Source organism: Chrysochloris asiatica, unplaced genomic scaffold (genome assembly GCF_000296735.1).
Source record: "Chrysochloris asiatica unplaced genomic scaffold, ChrAsi1.0 scaffold00043, whole genome shotgun sequence".
Classification (NCBI taxonomy): domain Eukaryota; kingdom Metazoa; phylum Chordata; class Mammalia; order Afrosoricida; family Chrysochloridae; genus Chrysochloris; species Chrysochloris asiatica.
In genome coordinates, this window is record NW_006408561.1 from 17,577,184 (window position 1) to 17,593,956 (window position 16,773).

Genomic DNA, 16,773 nt, shown 5'->3' on the forward strand with positions numbered 1-16,773 from the left:
CATTGTACTCTCAATTTTGATGATGAATGTGACACCATTCCCGTCATAGTAAACCATGTGATTGTCAGATTCAAAATGGCCAAGAGTAATCCATTTCAGTTCATTAATGCCTAGAATATCGATTTATATGCATTCCATTTCATTTTTTACAATTTCTAATTTTCCTAGATTCATATTTTGTCCATCCCATGTTCTGATTATTAATGAACGATTACAGACATTTCTCTTCATTTTGAGTTGTGCCCCATCAGCAAATGAAAGTCTCAACAGCTTTACTCTATTAGCTTCATCACAGTCAACTCTACTTTGAGGCGGTAGTTCTTCCCCAATTGTATTTTGAGTGCCTTCCAACTTGAGGGGCATATCTTCCAGTACTGTATCTGACAATATTCTGGTGCTCTTCATCATGTTTCGATATTCAATATTCTGATTCTGACAGTGTTCCACTGCTATTCATAAGGTTTTCAGTGACTAAACACTCGGAAGTAGTCCATCTCTCCTTCTACCTAGTCTCTTAGTCTGGAAGCTCAGCTGAAACCTGTTCACCATGAATGACCCAGCTGGTATTTAAAATACCATTGGCATAGCTTCCAGAATTACAGCAACACATAAGCTACCACAACAGAGGAGTGATGGTCTCAATGAGTTGTTGTTGTTAAGTGCTGTGGAACATGTCCAGGCTGATAGTGACCCCACATATGGTTTCCGATGCTGTAAATCTTTGCGGGAGTAGAAAGCCTCATCTGTCTCCCTCTGAACAGGCAGTGCGCTTGAACCACTGACCTTTTGGTTCACAATCCAGTGCTTATCATATGGTGCCACCACACTCCTTACATATATATTGTTGTTGTTTTTAAGTGGTGTTGAGTGAGTTCCAGCTTGTAGAGACCCTGTATAGGGTTTCCAGGCGAGGCTGGTCTGTTTGAACCACCGACCTTGCTGTTCAAACCAACCTTGTAGTCCAGTGCTTATCCTACAGCGTGTGCTGTTGGATAAGCACTGGGCTGCTAACTGCAAGGTCGGTGGTTCAAACCCACCAGTCACTCCTTGGAAACCCTATATAGGGTCTCTATGAGCTGGAACCAACTCGATGGCATTTAATAACAACAACAATATGTATATAATTTTCAGTAAAGACCAAGAAGGTAAATTGCATATAAGCACATATAAGGAAATCTGTCAGAATTTTTAATTAAAACTTTTATTTTGTAACTTTATTGTGAGTTGAGTGAAAGTTTACAGACAAAACCAACCTTTTTACTTTCAACAAATACTATACTTTGTTTCATCTCAGTGATTGCAATCCCCTCCATGTAACAACAGTTACCCTTCCTCCTCCCTGTGGTTTCTGTTTCCATTCCACCCCCCTTCCAATCCCTGCTCAACAGAGTCCTTAGGGAAATATTGTCCTTTGATTTTGAATGATTGACAGTTTCATTGTGAGCATACTATACTAGTGTTGTTGTCCCCCTTGTATACCTATCTACTGCTTGGCCATGAGGGTGAATTCCTTTCCTGACCTGAAGGGTGGTAAAGGGCCATAGTCTCAGGTTCCTTCAGTATCTCTCTGACCAGTAAGCCTGGTCTTTTTTAAAAAATAATATTGAGTTTTGGTCCACATATTTAACTGATCTATCTAGGGCCTTCTAATGTGGTCCCTTTCAGAGCAGTCAGTAGTGTTTTCTGTGAACCATCTAGTTCTTTTGGTCTCAGAGTCGTGGAAACTGATGTTCACATGTTTCCTAAGTCAATTGGACTAATTGATTTCAAGTCTTTTCAATTCTCATCACTCTTCTTTCTTGTGCACATGAAGAGACCAACAGCTGCACCTTATGTGACCACTCATGAGTTTTTATGATTCCAGACACCACTCACCAAAAAAGGAGTTCTGGTAACACAGTGGTTACAAGTTGGGCTGCTGACCTCAAGGTCAGCAGTTCAAAACTACCAGCCATTCCATAGGAGAAAGATGAGACTTTCTGTTCCTATAAGGATTACAGCCTTAGAAATCCTATATAGGGTCACTATGAGTCAGAATCAATTCCACAGCACACCAACAACAACAACCACTCACCAAAGTAAGATGTAGAACATTGCCTTTGTGGACTACGTCATGCCAATTGATCATGGTGTCCCCTGAGATTATAGTCCTGAGCCCCCAGGTCCATCAATTCATGGTCTTTAGATGCTTGCTAATGTCTAAGGAGTTTTCATTATTTTACCCACTTTATGCTCTGGTAGCGTAGTAATTATGAATTGGGCTGCTAACCTCAGGGTCAGCTGTTGGAAACTACCAGCTGTTCCGTGGGAGAAAGATGAGGCGTTCTGCTCCCATAAAGATTTACAACCTCAGAAACCCTGTGCAGGGTCACTATGAGTTTTTATTGTGAATTGAGTGAAAATTAACAGGGCAGATCATCAGCTTTACATTCAACAAATCATACAAACTTGTTTCATTATAATGATTATAATTCCCTCCATGTACCATCAGTTAACAGTATTTCTCTCTATTCATTTTAGCTTTTTTTTTTTTTTTTTTAAACACTCAGGCATAGATAATAATTTACACCACCAAAGGGCACATTATGAAAGTCTGTCTCCTGACTGACAGCTCTCAGTCCCTCTCTTCTCATGAATCTAGAGTCCTCAGCTGCTACCTTTCTCCATGTCCCCATCTCTGCCTCCATCTCTGGTGTCGCTACTTTTCTGGATAGGGTTCCGCATTCTGCTTGAGCTCTTCTCCCTTGATGGTCCTAGGGTCCTCTGTTTCTAGACTGTAAGAGTAACTACTCCCCTATTTTGTTACAAAACTTCTGCCTTTACAATTGTGACAGTCGCAATTAGATATGATAACAATTACTCACTACTGAATCATAAAAATCTTATCCCTATCTCTTTTCACCAGACCCATGTAGACAAAATAAAAACTATTCAGTGGGGACTCTATCTCCTCCCCCCTCCCCACCCTTAAATGAAACTCCTTCTTGAAAACTTGTAAGCCAGTCATTTTATGCCTTTATCGTCACCTCATTTTAGTTAGCTAATGTCTAAGTTGCCCATCCCTATCTATTCTGTGTACAGAGGGGACTGTAATATCTTTTAACCTAAAAATATTAGTGTACTATCCCAAAAAAACCACACTTCTCTAGATAAAAAAAAAAATCTTAAAATGCGATGATTTTTGGCTATTATAATCTTACCATCATACAAACTGCTTCGTTATAAAGTGCTAATATACCATTTTGATGAAGACAGAACTAAATTCTTGCTTCACCTAGAGAACTTGATAAACCACACAATACTATAGAACAGAGTAACATTAATCTAAAGAGTGAAATTCACAGGACATTTCTCTTACCCTCTGAGAGAAGCTGGAGTAAATCTGAAGCTTCCTTGCTCATTTAGAACCATTCTATCTCTAAAGATTTTTTCATTAAAAAGAATAGAAAGAAGGTAGTTCAGTTAAAAAAACAAATCTCCTAGTAACTCTTAACATATTTCAGAGAATTTGCAGGTATATTTATAGAAAGAGACCACTTTGGAGAGTATGAGGATATAATATAACTATACATAAAGCTTGCTCTTAGTTTTCCTTTTCCTGAACAATTTATAACACAAAATTGTTTCCTTTCCTTTTTAAAGGAACATATGGACTGGTTACAATGAGAGAACGTCTTTCTTTGCATGGTAACATTCAGAAATGGACTGCGGATGACGTGTACAATTTTATTAGTGATCTTCCAGGCTGCTCAGGCTATGCTTAGGTGACTTAAACAGCATTTAAGTGTTTTCATAAAAGCATGACACTCTGAAATGTGTTTCTGTAATAACAAGCTCTGTCAAACCCACATTTGCATCTAGAGAGGACTCCTAGTGAGTTCCCCTTTTTTAATGCAATGGATTCCCCTGGGGTAGGTGCCTTTGGTTGGTAGAACCTGTATCCTGTGCACATGCCCCAGCTGCAGGTTGTTGTTGTTAAGTGCCATTGAGTTGGTTCCGACCCATAGCGACCCTGTATAGGGTTTCTGAGGAGTGACTGGTGAGCTTGAACCACTGACTTTGCAGTTCAAATGGCTTTGCAGTCTGGCGCATTAACCTACAATGCCACACCAGGAGGCTGGGAAAGCCAATGTCTGTCTTCACTTGCTCTCCTAGAAGGAGGTTCCATTTCCCATTAAGACTCCAAAGATATGGGGATTCTCCCCAGATTGGAAGGAGCTGCAGGGGGCAAATAATTTTCAAGCACACCCATCTGTGTCAGAAGTTTTAGGCTATTCATCATAGTTAGCAAAAATATATAATTCATTCTAAAAAAGAAAAGAAGAAAATAATAATAATAAGGGGAGAAAAGAGGCAAGAAGGCAACAGATCTGAAAAGTAGAAAGTTCACTTTTTTAAATCATAAATTTTGCTGGGATACTAATATAAAAATTCTCATACACCTGAAATTCAGCCTTATAGATAAATGGTGGTGGTGGTGGTGGTGGTGTGCCATTAAGTCAGTTCCCACTCATAGAGAGACCCTGTTAAAATCTTTTGTTGTTGTTGTTGTTATGTGCCGTGGAGTCGGTTCCGACTCATAGCGACCCTACACAGGGTTTCTGAGGCTGTAAATCTTTTTTATGGGAGCAGACCGCCTCATCTTTCTCCTGCGGAACCGCTGGTAGTTTCGAACTGCTGACCTTGCGGCTTGCAGCCCAATTCATAACCACTATTCTACCAGAGCTCCTTACAGGAACAAAAAAGCCTCATCTTTCTCCCTTGGAGCATCTAGTGGATTCAGCAGCTGGTGCTGAACTTGTGGTTAGTAGGCCAACACATAACCCACTATGCTGCTAGGGCTGCTTTGTAGATAAACACTATATTTTAAATTATAATAAACTATTAAGGATCATTGGGAAGAAAGCTAGACTCACTTGTGTGGAAAAATTGCTGACAAAATCATGGATTAGTAAATTTTTAAAGTTTAAGTCCATGGTGGATTTACATGCAAATAGTCTATATTTTCAAATTATTTAATAACTCAATTCCAAGCAACAGTGTGCCTAGTAAACTGGGTATCATTATCTTTGATTTCCATGTTAAAAGAAAAGGAGACTAAGATACAGGACAGTGAATATTGCATTTTATGCTTTATCTTGTAATCTAAAAATATTAGTGTACTAACCCAAAAACCACACACTGAAACATTTTCTAGAACTTCTTTAGGTGAAAATATTTTAAAACATAATGGTTTTGGGCTATGGGTAATCTATCTATCCATCACACTAAAGTGTTAATATACTTGTGGGTATATAGAAATCACATAAATATTGCTGACTTGTCATCCGTCATTCACAGAATAGTGTCCTATACTTCACACCAAGAAATAGTACCAGTTCCTTTTAGGATGTGTTCAGGATCGAGTTCTGCTCTTGTCCCCTCATTAAAGTCCCCTCAGGCAGTGAGAGGTGAATTCCACTGCAAGAATGCTGCCATGCATGCTCAGGTGACTGCTCTGTACAGAAATTTAGAGAATCCCGCACCCTCTCCCTCACCCTCTGCCCTGTCTAAAATGTTCCATCACCCTTTCTTCACAGTCCCGTACAGTAAACAGGTCAGACCAAGCCCCTGGGGACTTAGTGAGTCCAACCTACTGCCTTATTCTCCATTCTTTTCTTCCTCACCTCTGACTTAGGGGTCTTCTGTCTACTCATCAGACTCCAAGCACCTACCTCCTGTTGGCAGAAAAAGAAATTCAGAAAAAAAGACACCTAAAAGCCCAAGTCCCTGGTTAAATCAATTATTGCAAACAGATGTAGCGAGAGGGTTGGAGAACCTGCCACATATTTTGTTTGCTCTAAATGTCTAGTGCAAAGAACACAGTAGATAAAAATATTCTCTCTGGTACACAGCTGACTAAAAACAGGTGCATGGGGCCTGAAATGCTGGTAAGCAACAGTAGTGTGTTCTGCACCCTTGTCTGTGGCTCAGACTGTGCATACCTCCACTATGACTGAGGCTTAGGCCCACATATGCTTCAGGCCTTGGCTGCTACCTCATCTCTATCTGAAAAATTACCCATGACCTTCATGGTTTTTCCTTCTCTGGACTCTCACACATGACCCTTTCACTGTTCCACCAGAAAGCTGTGCAAAAAAGCAAATACCACCACCACCAACAAAAAATCCTTTCACCAAATAAATATAAACCAAACAAACCAACCCACTGTCATTGAACTGACTCCGCCTCATAGCGACCCAATAGGGCAGAGTAAAGCTATTCCGGAAAGCCTCACCTGTCTCCCACAGAGCGGCTGGTAGGTTTGAACTACCAACCTATGGATAGCACTCCAAATGCTTAAGCCACTATACCACTGAGGTCAATTAAATTTAGTTAACTATTTTCATCAACACTCCTTTTTTGAATGGCAGATTCATAAAATACCACCAATGCGAACAGTTGGTGTCCAGTCGATTCTGACTCATGGTGACCCATGTGTATCAGAGTAGAACTGTTCTCCATAGGAGTTTCAATTCTTAATTTTTTAGAAGTAGCTTTCCAGACCTTTCTTTCAAGGTGCCTGCAGTTAGACACAAATTTCCAACTTTTCTGTTAACAGTGGATCACATTAATCCAGGGACTACTCATAAAATAAAGACTGTTAATTTACAAATCCTCTCATTTGAAACCTGTGTGTTTTGGGGGCAGCTCATTTAATCTTTTTTTACTCTTTTATCAAACCTAATAATAATAATGCCTACTATATGGTGGACACTGATAATGTGTCAGGCATTATACTAGAGACATCATTCAATTGTCTTTTAAATTCATATAAAGCTATATAATAATTCTACAAAGGTATTAAACCTATTTTATTAATGTGTACTGTGAGTGAGTACTTGAAAATGTGCATAGGACTACACATTTAATTATTTCATTAATACTCTACCAATAATACTCTACATTGATGATATGGCTTCCAACCATATGGCTTCCAACAAAGGGTCTATGAGCCTCTATGAGTTCTCAGTTGGGGTAAAAGGGATTCATAAATTGTACTCCATATTTCTAAAAAACCTAAAGGTGATCATACATTTTCCCAAAATAAGATTATACAGATTCACCCTAACTACTGTTTGCCTTGCCCAGAATTAAGTTAATTCATACTAGCCATTCTATGATTTGCTTAATTAAAATAGGAAAATAATTACTTAATAAATATAATTTGTAAATAACTAAAAGCTATTAGTACAGTAGGTTTCTAGCACTGAAATTTCCCAAGAAGATTCTGTTTTTCAGCTGGCCCTAAGGCTTGCCCTCCGAGGCATAGAACATAGAGTGCTAAGAAGACAGGTATGATTCTTCTTCTCATGGCGTTTATAGTCTAGAAGACAGCTGCCGGCAAACAATTCCACATCAATGTGCGCATGCTCTGAGGTGTGGGGCATGACAGGAACACACAGAAGAAGCTGCTGGCATCTGAAGGAAGAGATATCCAAAGTGAGACTTAAGGGTGATGCGGAATTTGCCAGAAAAAGGGCGAAGTGAGTCAGGAGGGAGGTAAAGGAGGAATCTCCAAACAGTAGGCCATACATATCAGAGAGAACTTGGCACAGTTGGGGTTTTGAGAGTAGATGGCAAGACAGGAAGCTGCCAAGGTAGAAGCAGCCAGGTCACAAATGGGCTTGAAGACTCAGGGCAGGATTGGCAGTTTTCAGCAAAAATGTACATGGCTAGCTTTATACTTCAGAAAGGTTACTAGGGTTGCTTTTATGAAAAAAATAAGTTAAAGGAGGCAAAATCAGTGAGGAAGAATGAAACATGAGTGAGGATAGGACCGGACCAGACAGATAAGAATGTTATCTAAGACAGAATTGATATTATTTCACTTCTGAGTTAATAAGCACTGGTGGCGCAAATGGTTAAGCGTGGCTATTAACCCATGTCTACTAATCCCCCTCAAGGAGCTCTGGTAGTGTAGTGCTTACGAATCAGGCTCCAAGCCTTAAGGTCAGCATTTGGGAAATACCAGCTGCTCCGCGGGAGAAAGATGAGGGTTTCTGCTCCCGTAAAGATTTACAGCCTCGGACACCCTGTACAGGGTCGCTATGAGTCGGACTCCACGGCACACAGCCACCACCACTAATCCCCCTTAGTGGTTCTGCAGGAGATTTGCTGATCTGTTTCCATAAGGATTACAACCTAAAAAACTCTATAGGGCAGCCCACTCTCTCACATGGGTTTTCTATGAGGTGAAACAACTCAGTGGCACCTAACAACAACAAATTATCTAAAAAATATCCCCTGAAGTTGTCTTAAAACCAAACAATAGTTTAGCTTAACTAGTAAAAAGGAGAAAAAGAAAAAAAATCTGCCTTGTTGTTAGTGCCGTCGAGTCGGTTCCGACCCATAGCGACCCTGAACAGGGTTTCTGAGGCGGTAAATCTTTACGGAAGCAGAAAGCCTCAACTTTCTCCCACGGAGCGGCTGGTATTTCGAACTGCTGACCTTAAGGTTCCCAGCCTGATCTGTAAAAAGGAAAAAATAGAAAAAGAAAAAGTTCTGCCTTGAGCATTATGTTATTTGTGGCAATAGTTGTGTGCAATGGAGTCGGTACCAGTTCATAGCAACCCTGTACAGGCTGTAACTCTTTACAGCTGTAAATGTTTATAGATGCAGAAAACCTCATCTTTCTCCCCCAGAGCAGCTGATGGATTCAAACTGCTGATTTTGTGGTTAGTAGAGTCCTGGTATGGCGCTGTGAGTTAATGCGCTAGGCTGCAAAGTCAGTTTGAACTGCAAGGTTGGTGGTTCAAGCTCACCAGTCGCTCCTTGGAAACCCTCTAGAGGGTCGCTATGGGTCGGAACCAACTCGACGGCACTTAACAACAACAACAAGCCCACTGCATAACCCAGTAAACTACCAAGACTTCTTACTACGTTCTTTAGGAACTATCTACTTGTGATCAAAGTAACAACAAAATTTGACAGATTAAATAGGAACCTTAGGGAGGGGGCTGTGAATTTACGTTAATGTGGGAAGAAGGACTCAGAAAAGCATGGAGAGAATGGTTGCAGAACTGGAAGAAAGTAACCAATGTCCCTGAAATGTACGTGTCGAAATAGCTGAATTGGTCTGTGTTTTGCTCTTTATAGTCTCAGCAATATCAACAAAATGAAATAAAGAAAATATATGTGTATACAATGGCCCAAGTGGCTAAAAACAAACAAATAACAATGAGCACAATTAATAACATATTCCTGGAGCATAGAAACTGAAAATAAGAAATTTTATGAAAATTTCTGTCATTCTCAAGCAATCTTAATGTTTCCCTCAAACCAAAATATCTATTATAAAATACGGGAACAATTTTTTTTTTTTTTTTTTTTAAATATCATTTGGACAAAAAGTTAACACCTTTTGTATATAATAAGGTTTTTAAAGATCATGCAATTGACGGAGCAACTTTGCTCTTACTCACAGAGGAGCATCTTGGCGACAGTATGGGATTAAAGCTAGGGCCAACACTAATAGTTCAATCTCAGGTATGATGATTCTCTATAACTAAATGTGTATTCATGGCATGAAACATACGATATGTGTTACTTTCATCCTGGTGTGGTATAAATAATATATATTTAGCCCCTTCCTAGTATCTTCCAGGAGTCCTGGTGAGGTACTGTAGGATAAACACTGGACTGCAAGGTGGTTTGAACTGCAAGATCGGCAGTTCAAATCCACTAAGGTGCTCCTCATAAACCCTATACAGGTCACTATCAGTTGGAAATGACTCGCCGGCACTAATCAACAACAACAACAAAATCTTCCAAAATCTCTTTGGATGGGAACAAAATAGAAATTAGGGAACCTAAAAACTTTAGCTGGATTGGTGATACACTTTTCTATGTGTTTCCTAGTTGGAAGGTTTTCACTAATGGTATAGTGGTAAGTGGAGTCTTGGTGTGGCACTGTAGACTGCTAACGACAAGGTCGGTGGTTCAAATACACCAGCTGCTCTTTGGAAACCCAACACATGGTCATTATGAGTCAGAACCAATTCAGCGACACTAATAATAACAACATTCTCATAAGTGTTTAACAATCATAGTTCTTTAAAAAGGAGAGAAAGAGTCCTGATTTGTAGCATTTGTAGACTTCTGTAGTGTTAATACTCTAACCATTGTTGAGTTCAAGCTACCACTGTGATGTCACTAAACACAGAACTGGGACGAGATGCACAGCAGCAGACTTTTTCATAGTATTTTCACCATACAAATACAATAGATGCAAATAACCTTAAGAACAAACATAATAGTAAACAATAGTAGTAAAATAACTAAGTAAAAATGATTAGAAAATGATGAGGTTTGATTATTTTATTACTTCTATCACTGTAGGATAAGCACTGGACTGCTAACTGAAGGGTCGGCAGTTCATACCCACCAGCCGCTCTTCAGAAACCCTGTACTTGGTCGCTATGAGTTGGAACTGACTCAAGGGCACGTCACAAAAACATTTTCAATATGAGTATCTCTGGTAGTGTGGTGGGTTATGAGTTGGGCTGCTAACCACAAGGTCAAAAGTTAAAATCTACCAGGGAGAAAGAGGAGACTTTCTGTTCCTATAAAGATTTATAGTCTCAAAAATCCCGTACAGGATTGTTATGAGTTGGGAACTGACTCCGTGACACATGACCACCACCACTATTTTCAATATAATTTATTTAATTGTAATTTTATGTAAATTTTAATAATGGTATGTTGAACAACTGGTTTGCAAACATCCTGAAAATTTAACTCTCAGCAGCTGTGAGCTGGTACAAGCTGGTTTCAATACACCAGGGTATGTCTATGTGTCTGTGTTATCTATCTGTAGAAACAACCACCTCTACTGCTTCACCCTGGTCCCAGGTATCATCATTTCTCACAGCATTAACATTATAAGTGTTCTCCCTGCTCTGTCCTTGCCCACACACCCATAATCTGTTCACAAAAGAATAAAGAACAGTGCTTTAAAATTTTTCATCAGGTCTAGAATATACATCCCATTACAGCAGGGATCTTTATCTGTTATGTTGACTGATAGATCCCTAGATCATGTGAGGCACATAATGGTGGTGGTTGTGGTTGTGTGACACTGAGTCAGTTCTGACTCATAGGACCCTGTGTAGGGTTTCTGGGGCTGTAAATCTTTATAGAACCAAAAAGCTTCATCTTTTTCCTGCAGAGCACCTGGTAGACTCGAACTGCAGAACTTGCGGTTGAAAGACCAGCTCATACTCCACTACGCTGATATATCTCTAGATCATGTGAGACCCATAATAGACCAATAAATATTGGTTGAAAGGATGAACTTCCTAACAGCAACACTAAAAGTGAAACTGAGAAGCAGCTATTAATTTCCCCCAATATTTATGCAGGACTGCACCTAAACGGCATAAATCCTGAAGAAATTTAATAGCTTCTTCTCAGTTTCACTTTTTTTTTTGTTGTTTTCTTGATGTTGAGATGTAAACCATACTAAAGGCTTTCTTATAATGGATTTTTATCTTCATTGGTAATGCTTCAAGTCCTCTTCACTTTCAGCAAGCAAGGTTATGTCATTTATATATCTCAGGTTGTTTATGAACCTCCCTCCAATCATCATGCAACATTCTTCATTATATACATAGTTTCTAAAATTATTTGCTCAGCATACTGATTGAATAAATATGGTGAATGTATACAACACTGATTTTAAACCACACAGTATCTCCTTGTTCTGTTTGAATAATGGCCTCTTGGTCTATGTACAGGTTCTGCATGAGCACAATGAAATGTTCCGGAATTCCCACTCTTTGTAATATTATCCATAATTTGCTATGATCCACACAGTCGAATGCCTTTACGTAGTTAATAAAGCACAGGTAAACATCTTTCTCATATTCTATGCTTTTAGCCAAGATCCATCTGACATAAGCAATGATATTCCTTGTCCCACATCCTCTTCTGAATCTGACTTGAATTTTTGGTCGTCCCCTGTTGATGGGTTACTGCTGTATCTTCAGCAAGACTTCACTTGCATGTGATATTAATGACACTTTTAAATAATTTTTGCATTCTGTTGGTTCACCTCTCTTTAGAATGGATGCAAATATGAATCTCTTCAAGTCCATTGTCCAAGTAGCTGTTTTCCAAATTTCTTGGCATAGATAAATGAATGCCTCCAGAATTACATGTTTCCTGAAACATTTCCATTGGTGTTCTGTCAATTCCTGGAGTCCTGTTTTTTGCTAATGTCTTCAGTGCAGCTTGGACTTTCTTCAATAGTACTGGTTCTTAATCATAAATTAACTCCTGAAATGGTTGAACATCAACCAATTCTTTTCCGATAAAGGACTCTGTGTATTCTATCTTCTTATGACAGTTCTTGCGTCATTCTATATCTTCTCCATAAAATCCTTCAATATTTCAACTCAGGACTTGAATCTTTTCTTCAGTTTCTTCAGCCTGAGAAATGCTGAGTGTGTTCTTCTCTTTTGGTTTTCTAACTTCAGGTCTTTGCACATTTCATTATAATACTTTACTTTGTCTTCTCAAACAGCCCTTTGAAATTTTATGTTCAGCTCTTTGACTTCATTTTTCATTTACTTTAGATACACTATGTTGAATAGCAAGTTTCACAGTCTCTTCTGACATTCACTTTGGTCTTTTCTTTCTTTCCTATCTTTTTAATGACATTTTGCTTTCTTCATATATGGTGCTTTTGATGTCATACAGCAACTCCTCTAGGTTTCAGTCATTAGTGTTCAAGGCATTGTATCTGCTCTTGAGATGGTGTCTAAATTCAGATGGGATACATTCAAAGTCATATTTTGGTTCTTGTAGTCTTGTTTTCATTTTCTTCGGTTTCAGCCTGAACTTTCATATGAACAACTGATGGTCTGCCTGTTCTACAGACAGTTACTAGCCTTGTTTTGGCTGATGATGTTGAGGTTCTATATGGTCTCTTCACACAGATGTAGTCAAGTTGCTTCCTATGTATTCCATCTGGTAAGGTCCATGGGTATAGTCACCTTTTATATTATTGAATTAAGGTTTCTGCAGTGAGTAAATGGTTGGTCTTGCAAAATTCTATTATGTGATCTCTAGTGTCATTTCTAACACTAAAGACTGTACTTTCTACTACCAATACTTCTTTGTTTTCAACTTTCATATTCCAATCACCAAGAATTATCAATGCAACTTCATTTCATGCTTCATGAATTTCAGACTAAAGAAGTTGATAGTATTTTGCAATTTTTCAGCTTTGTTTGTTGGTGGGTAAATTTGAATAGTAGTTTTATTAACTGGTCTTCTTTAGAGGCGAGCATATAGATTATACTTTCAAAGACAGCATTGTACTTCAAGTTAGATCTTGAAATGCTCTCCATTTTGCCATTCCTAGCATAGTAAACTGTATGATTGTCCAATTTAAAATGGCCATTACTTCTCAATTTCAGATCACTAATACCTAGGATATTTGTCTTTATGCATTCCATTTAATTTTTTGATGACTTCCAATTTTCCTAGACTCATAATTTGTACATTCCACATTCCAGTTATTAATGGATGTTTGCAGTTGTGTCTTCTCATTTTCAGTTGTGTCTCATCAGTAAATGAAGGTCCCAAAAGCTTTGCTCCCTCCATGTCATTAAGATCAACTCTACTTTAAGGAGTCAACTCTTCCTTAATCATATTTTGAGTGGCTTCCAACCTGAAGGGCTTGTCTTTTGGTACTATATCAGATAATGTTTTGCTGATATTTATAAAAGTGTCAGCAACTAATTCCTCAGAAGTGAACCACCTATTCCTTCTTCATAGTACTAACCCCACTAGCATTGGTCAATTCCAGTTCATAGTTACCTTGTATAGGGTTTCTGAGGCAATAAATCTTTTTGGGAATAGAAATCCTCATCTTTCTCATCTGCCGATCTGGTGGTTAGCAGTCTAGTGCTTATACTACACTTTAAAATTCTTTTGGCCTCAACCTACTATCCAATTCCAAAACTGCTTCCACATTTTGGGTATCTGTTACAGTGATGCCCCCTCTTCCCATATCCAATTCTGTTTTAGAGTAACAGAAAAACACTAAGTGTTAACAAACAAACATATTTTCTCACAGTTTAGGAGACTAGAAGTCGGAATTCAAGATACTAGCTCTAGGAGAGGACTCCTGGTATGGCGCTGTATGATAAGTACTGGACCACAAGGTCAGTTTGAACCACAAGGTGGTGTTGGTGGTGGTTATGTGCCGTGGAGTTGGTTCTGACTCATAGCGACTCAGTACAGGGTTTCCAAGGCTGTAAATCTTTATGGGAGCAGAAAGCTTCATCTTTCTCCTGCGGAACAGCTGGTAGTTTTGAACTGCTGACCTTAAGGTTCGCAGCTCGATTCGTAACCGCTATGCTACCAGAGCTCCTTGTCATGTCATTGTTTTTTAAAGAAACTTTTACCTTCTTTCATGTATCAGTTCAAATTTTATTTGCAGATCCTCCAAACGCTTCTGTTTATGCTCATCCATGAGTTGTTTCGGTACCCATCTTGCACAAACTTCTCAAAATGGGTCTGTTGTGGATTATTTCATAGGCAGAGCACCATGGTTGATTGGCAAATGATTTGCCACATAATCTACTGTCATTCATCTGTTCAGCAGAATCATTTCATATGCATGCTCAATGTTGTCACCAACCATGGACACAGACAGGGGTTTTAATATAATCTGAGTGTGGATAATTTTTGACTCATCTTAAACGAGATGCACTCAAAATAGGCCCAACGCAATCCTGTCTCATTAACATAACAAAGACAACCCATTCCCAAATGGGATGATAACCACAAGCATTGTTGTTGTTGTGTGCCTTCAAGTCAGTTCCAATCTACAGCATATAGGGTTTCTGAGAATGGCTGGTAGGTTTAAACTGCCGACCTCTCACTTCCCAGTCTACTACCAGCAGATAATGGGTACAACATCACACCAGGGATCTATAAGCATAGATGTTAGGATATACAACACATATTTGTTGTTGTTAAGTGCTGTCGAGTCCGTTCCGACCCATAGCAACTCTGTATAGGGTTTCCAAGGAGCAGCTGGTGAACTTGAACTGCTGACCTTTTTCAAATGGCTTTGCAGTCTGGCGCATTAACCCACAGCACCACACCAGTCAATCCAGGGGAGACTTTCTTTCATCTGTGGTTACACACAGTGTGCTGGGTTACTGAAGGAATCCCATAGGCTTAATCACTATAATTATTCTATCTTCAAAGGCATCTCAGCATGTGGGAAGTATATTTTATAAGAAAAATCTTTCACTTCCTATCCATAAATATTCTACAAGGCAAGCATTTGACCCACCAGCAGATACATCCTCTCTTTTGGATTATGATTCCTGGGGTGATACATCAGGAATTCTTTGCACCCAGGACATAATTCCTAAAGGAATTGAGCAACGTAGTATGAGAAATTAAAAGCCCTCAAGGAGAAAAACAATATTTTCCATTTTTCCAAAGTGTGTAGGATATTCCAAAGTACATGTGAGGATTTTCCAGGAGCAGAGGAGGCCATGGAGGAGAGACGCCCTCTTGGATCTGTCTTGGAGAAGACTTTGATTAAGAGACTTACTTCTAGGAATGAAATGACCTTAATACAAAACAGCTGGAAAGTATTCTTGATGCTAATGTTAAATGACAGAGAATTTGGAAGCATAAGAAAGTTACAGTTAGATGTACCCAGATGGAAATCTCCCCAAAAGAACCCACGCTAAAATTTTTAAGAAACATAAGAAGTTTCAACCTTTAAAGTTCAGATGTTGGAAAGCGATATGCAAAAGCTTGAAACAAGACCTTTACCTCACACCATATACAAAACCCAACTCAGCATGGATTAAACCTATACGTGAATCCCAGAATTATGAAGGCCATCAATGAAAAAATAGGGACAAATGTGAAGGCTCTAATTCAGGGAATACACAGACTACCAAACATTTTGAAAACTGTACAAACAAAAGCAGATAAAATAGATGATTGGGACATTCTAAAAATTAAAAATTTACATGCATCAAAAGACTTCACCAAAATAGTAAAAAGGGAACCCACAGAATGGGAAAAAATCTTTTGCAAGGACACATCAGACAAGGGACTCATTTCTAAAACATATAGGAAACTACAACACCTCTACAAGAAAAAGACAAATAACCCAATTAAAAAACGGGCATAGGACATGAACATGCACTTCACCAAGGAGGAGCTCCAGGCAGCCAATAAACATATGAAGAAATGTTCACGATCACTAGCCATTAGAGAGCTGCAAATCAAAACAACAATGAGCTATCATCTCATACCAGCAATAACAGCAACGATCAAAAAAGTAGAGGGTAATAAATGCTGGCAAGGATCTGGAGAGACTGGGATGCTCCTGCATTGCGGGTGAGATTGAAAAATGGTCCAACCTCTCTGAAAAGCAATATGGTGCTTCCTCAGAAGGTTGGAAATAGAAATACCTTATGATCCAGAAATTCCTCTACTTGGCATTTACCCACAAGAAATACGAGCATAACATGAATAGATATATGCGTACCAATGTTCATAGCATCACTATTTACAACAGCAAAAAGATGGAGACAGTCTAAGTGCCCATCAACTGAAGAATGGATAAACAAACTGTGGTACATACACACAATGGAATATTATGCTATCTTGAAGAGTAACAAGGAAGCTGCAAGCCACTGCATAACAAAGATGAACCTTGAGGACATTATGTTGAGTGAAATTAGT

The 16,773-nt window shown here is 38.9% G+C and overlaps 1 protein-coding gene across 1 annotated transcript in view; it reads left to right on the forward strand.

The window, feature by feature from the left end:
* SAMD7 (sterile alpha motif domain containing 7) overlaps nt 1-15,468 on the forward strand; it is a 23,890-nt gene extending 8,422 nt beyond the window's left edge. The window contains 3 exon segments of the mRNA XM_006861859.1: nt 3,643-3,764; nt 9,418-9,528; nt 15,268-15,468. Of these exon segments, the coding sequence (XP_006861921.1) occupies nt 3,643-3,764; nt 9,418-9,528; nt 15,268-15,468 (434 nt within the window).
* Nucleotides 15,469-16,773: the final 1,305 nt, after the last annotated feature.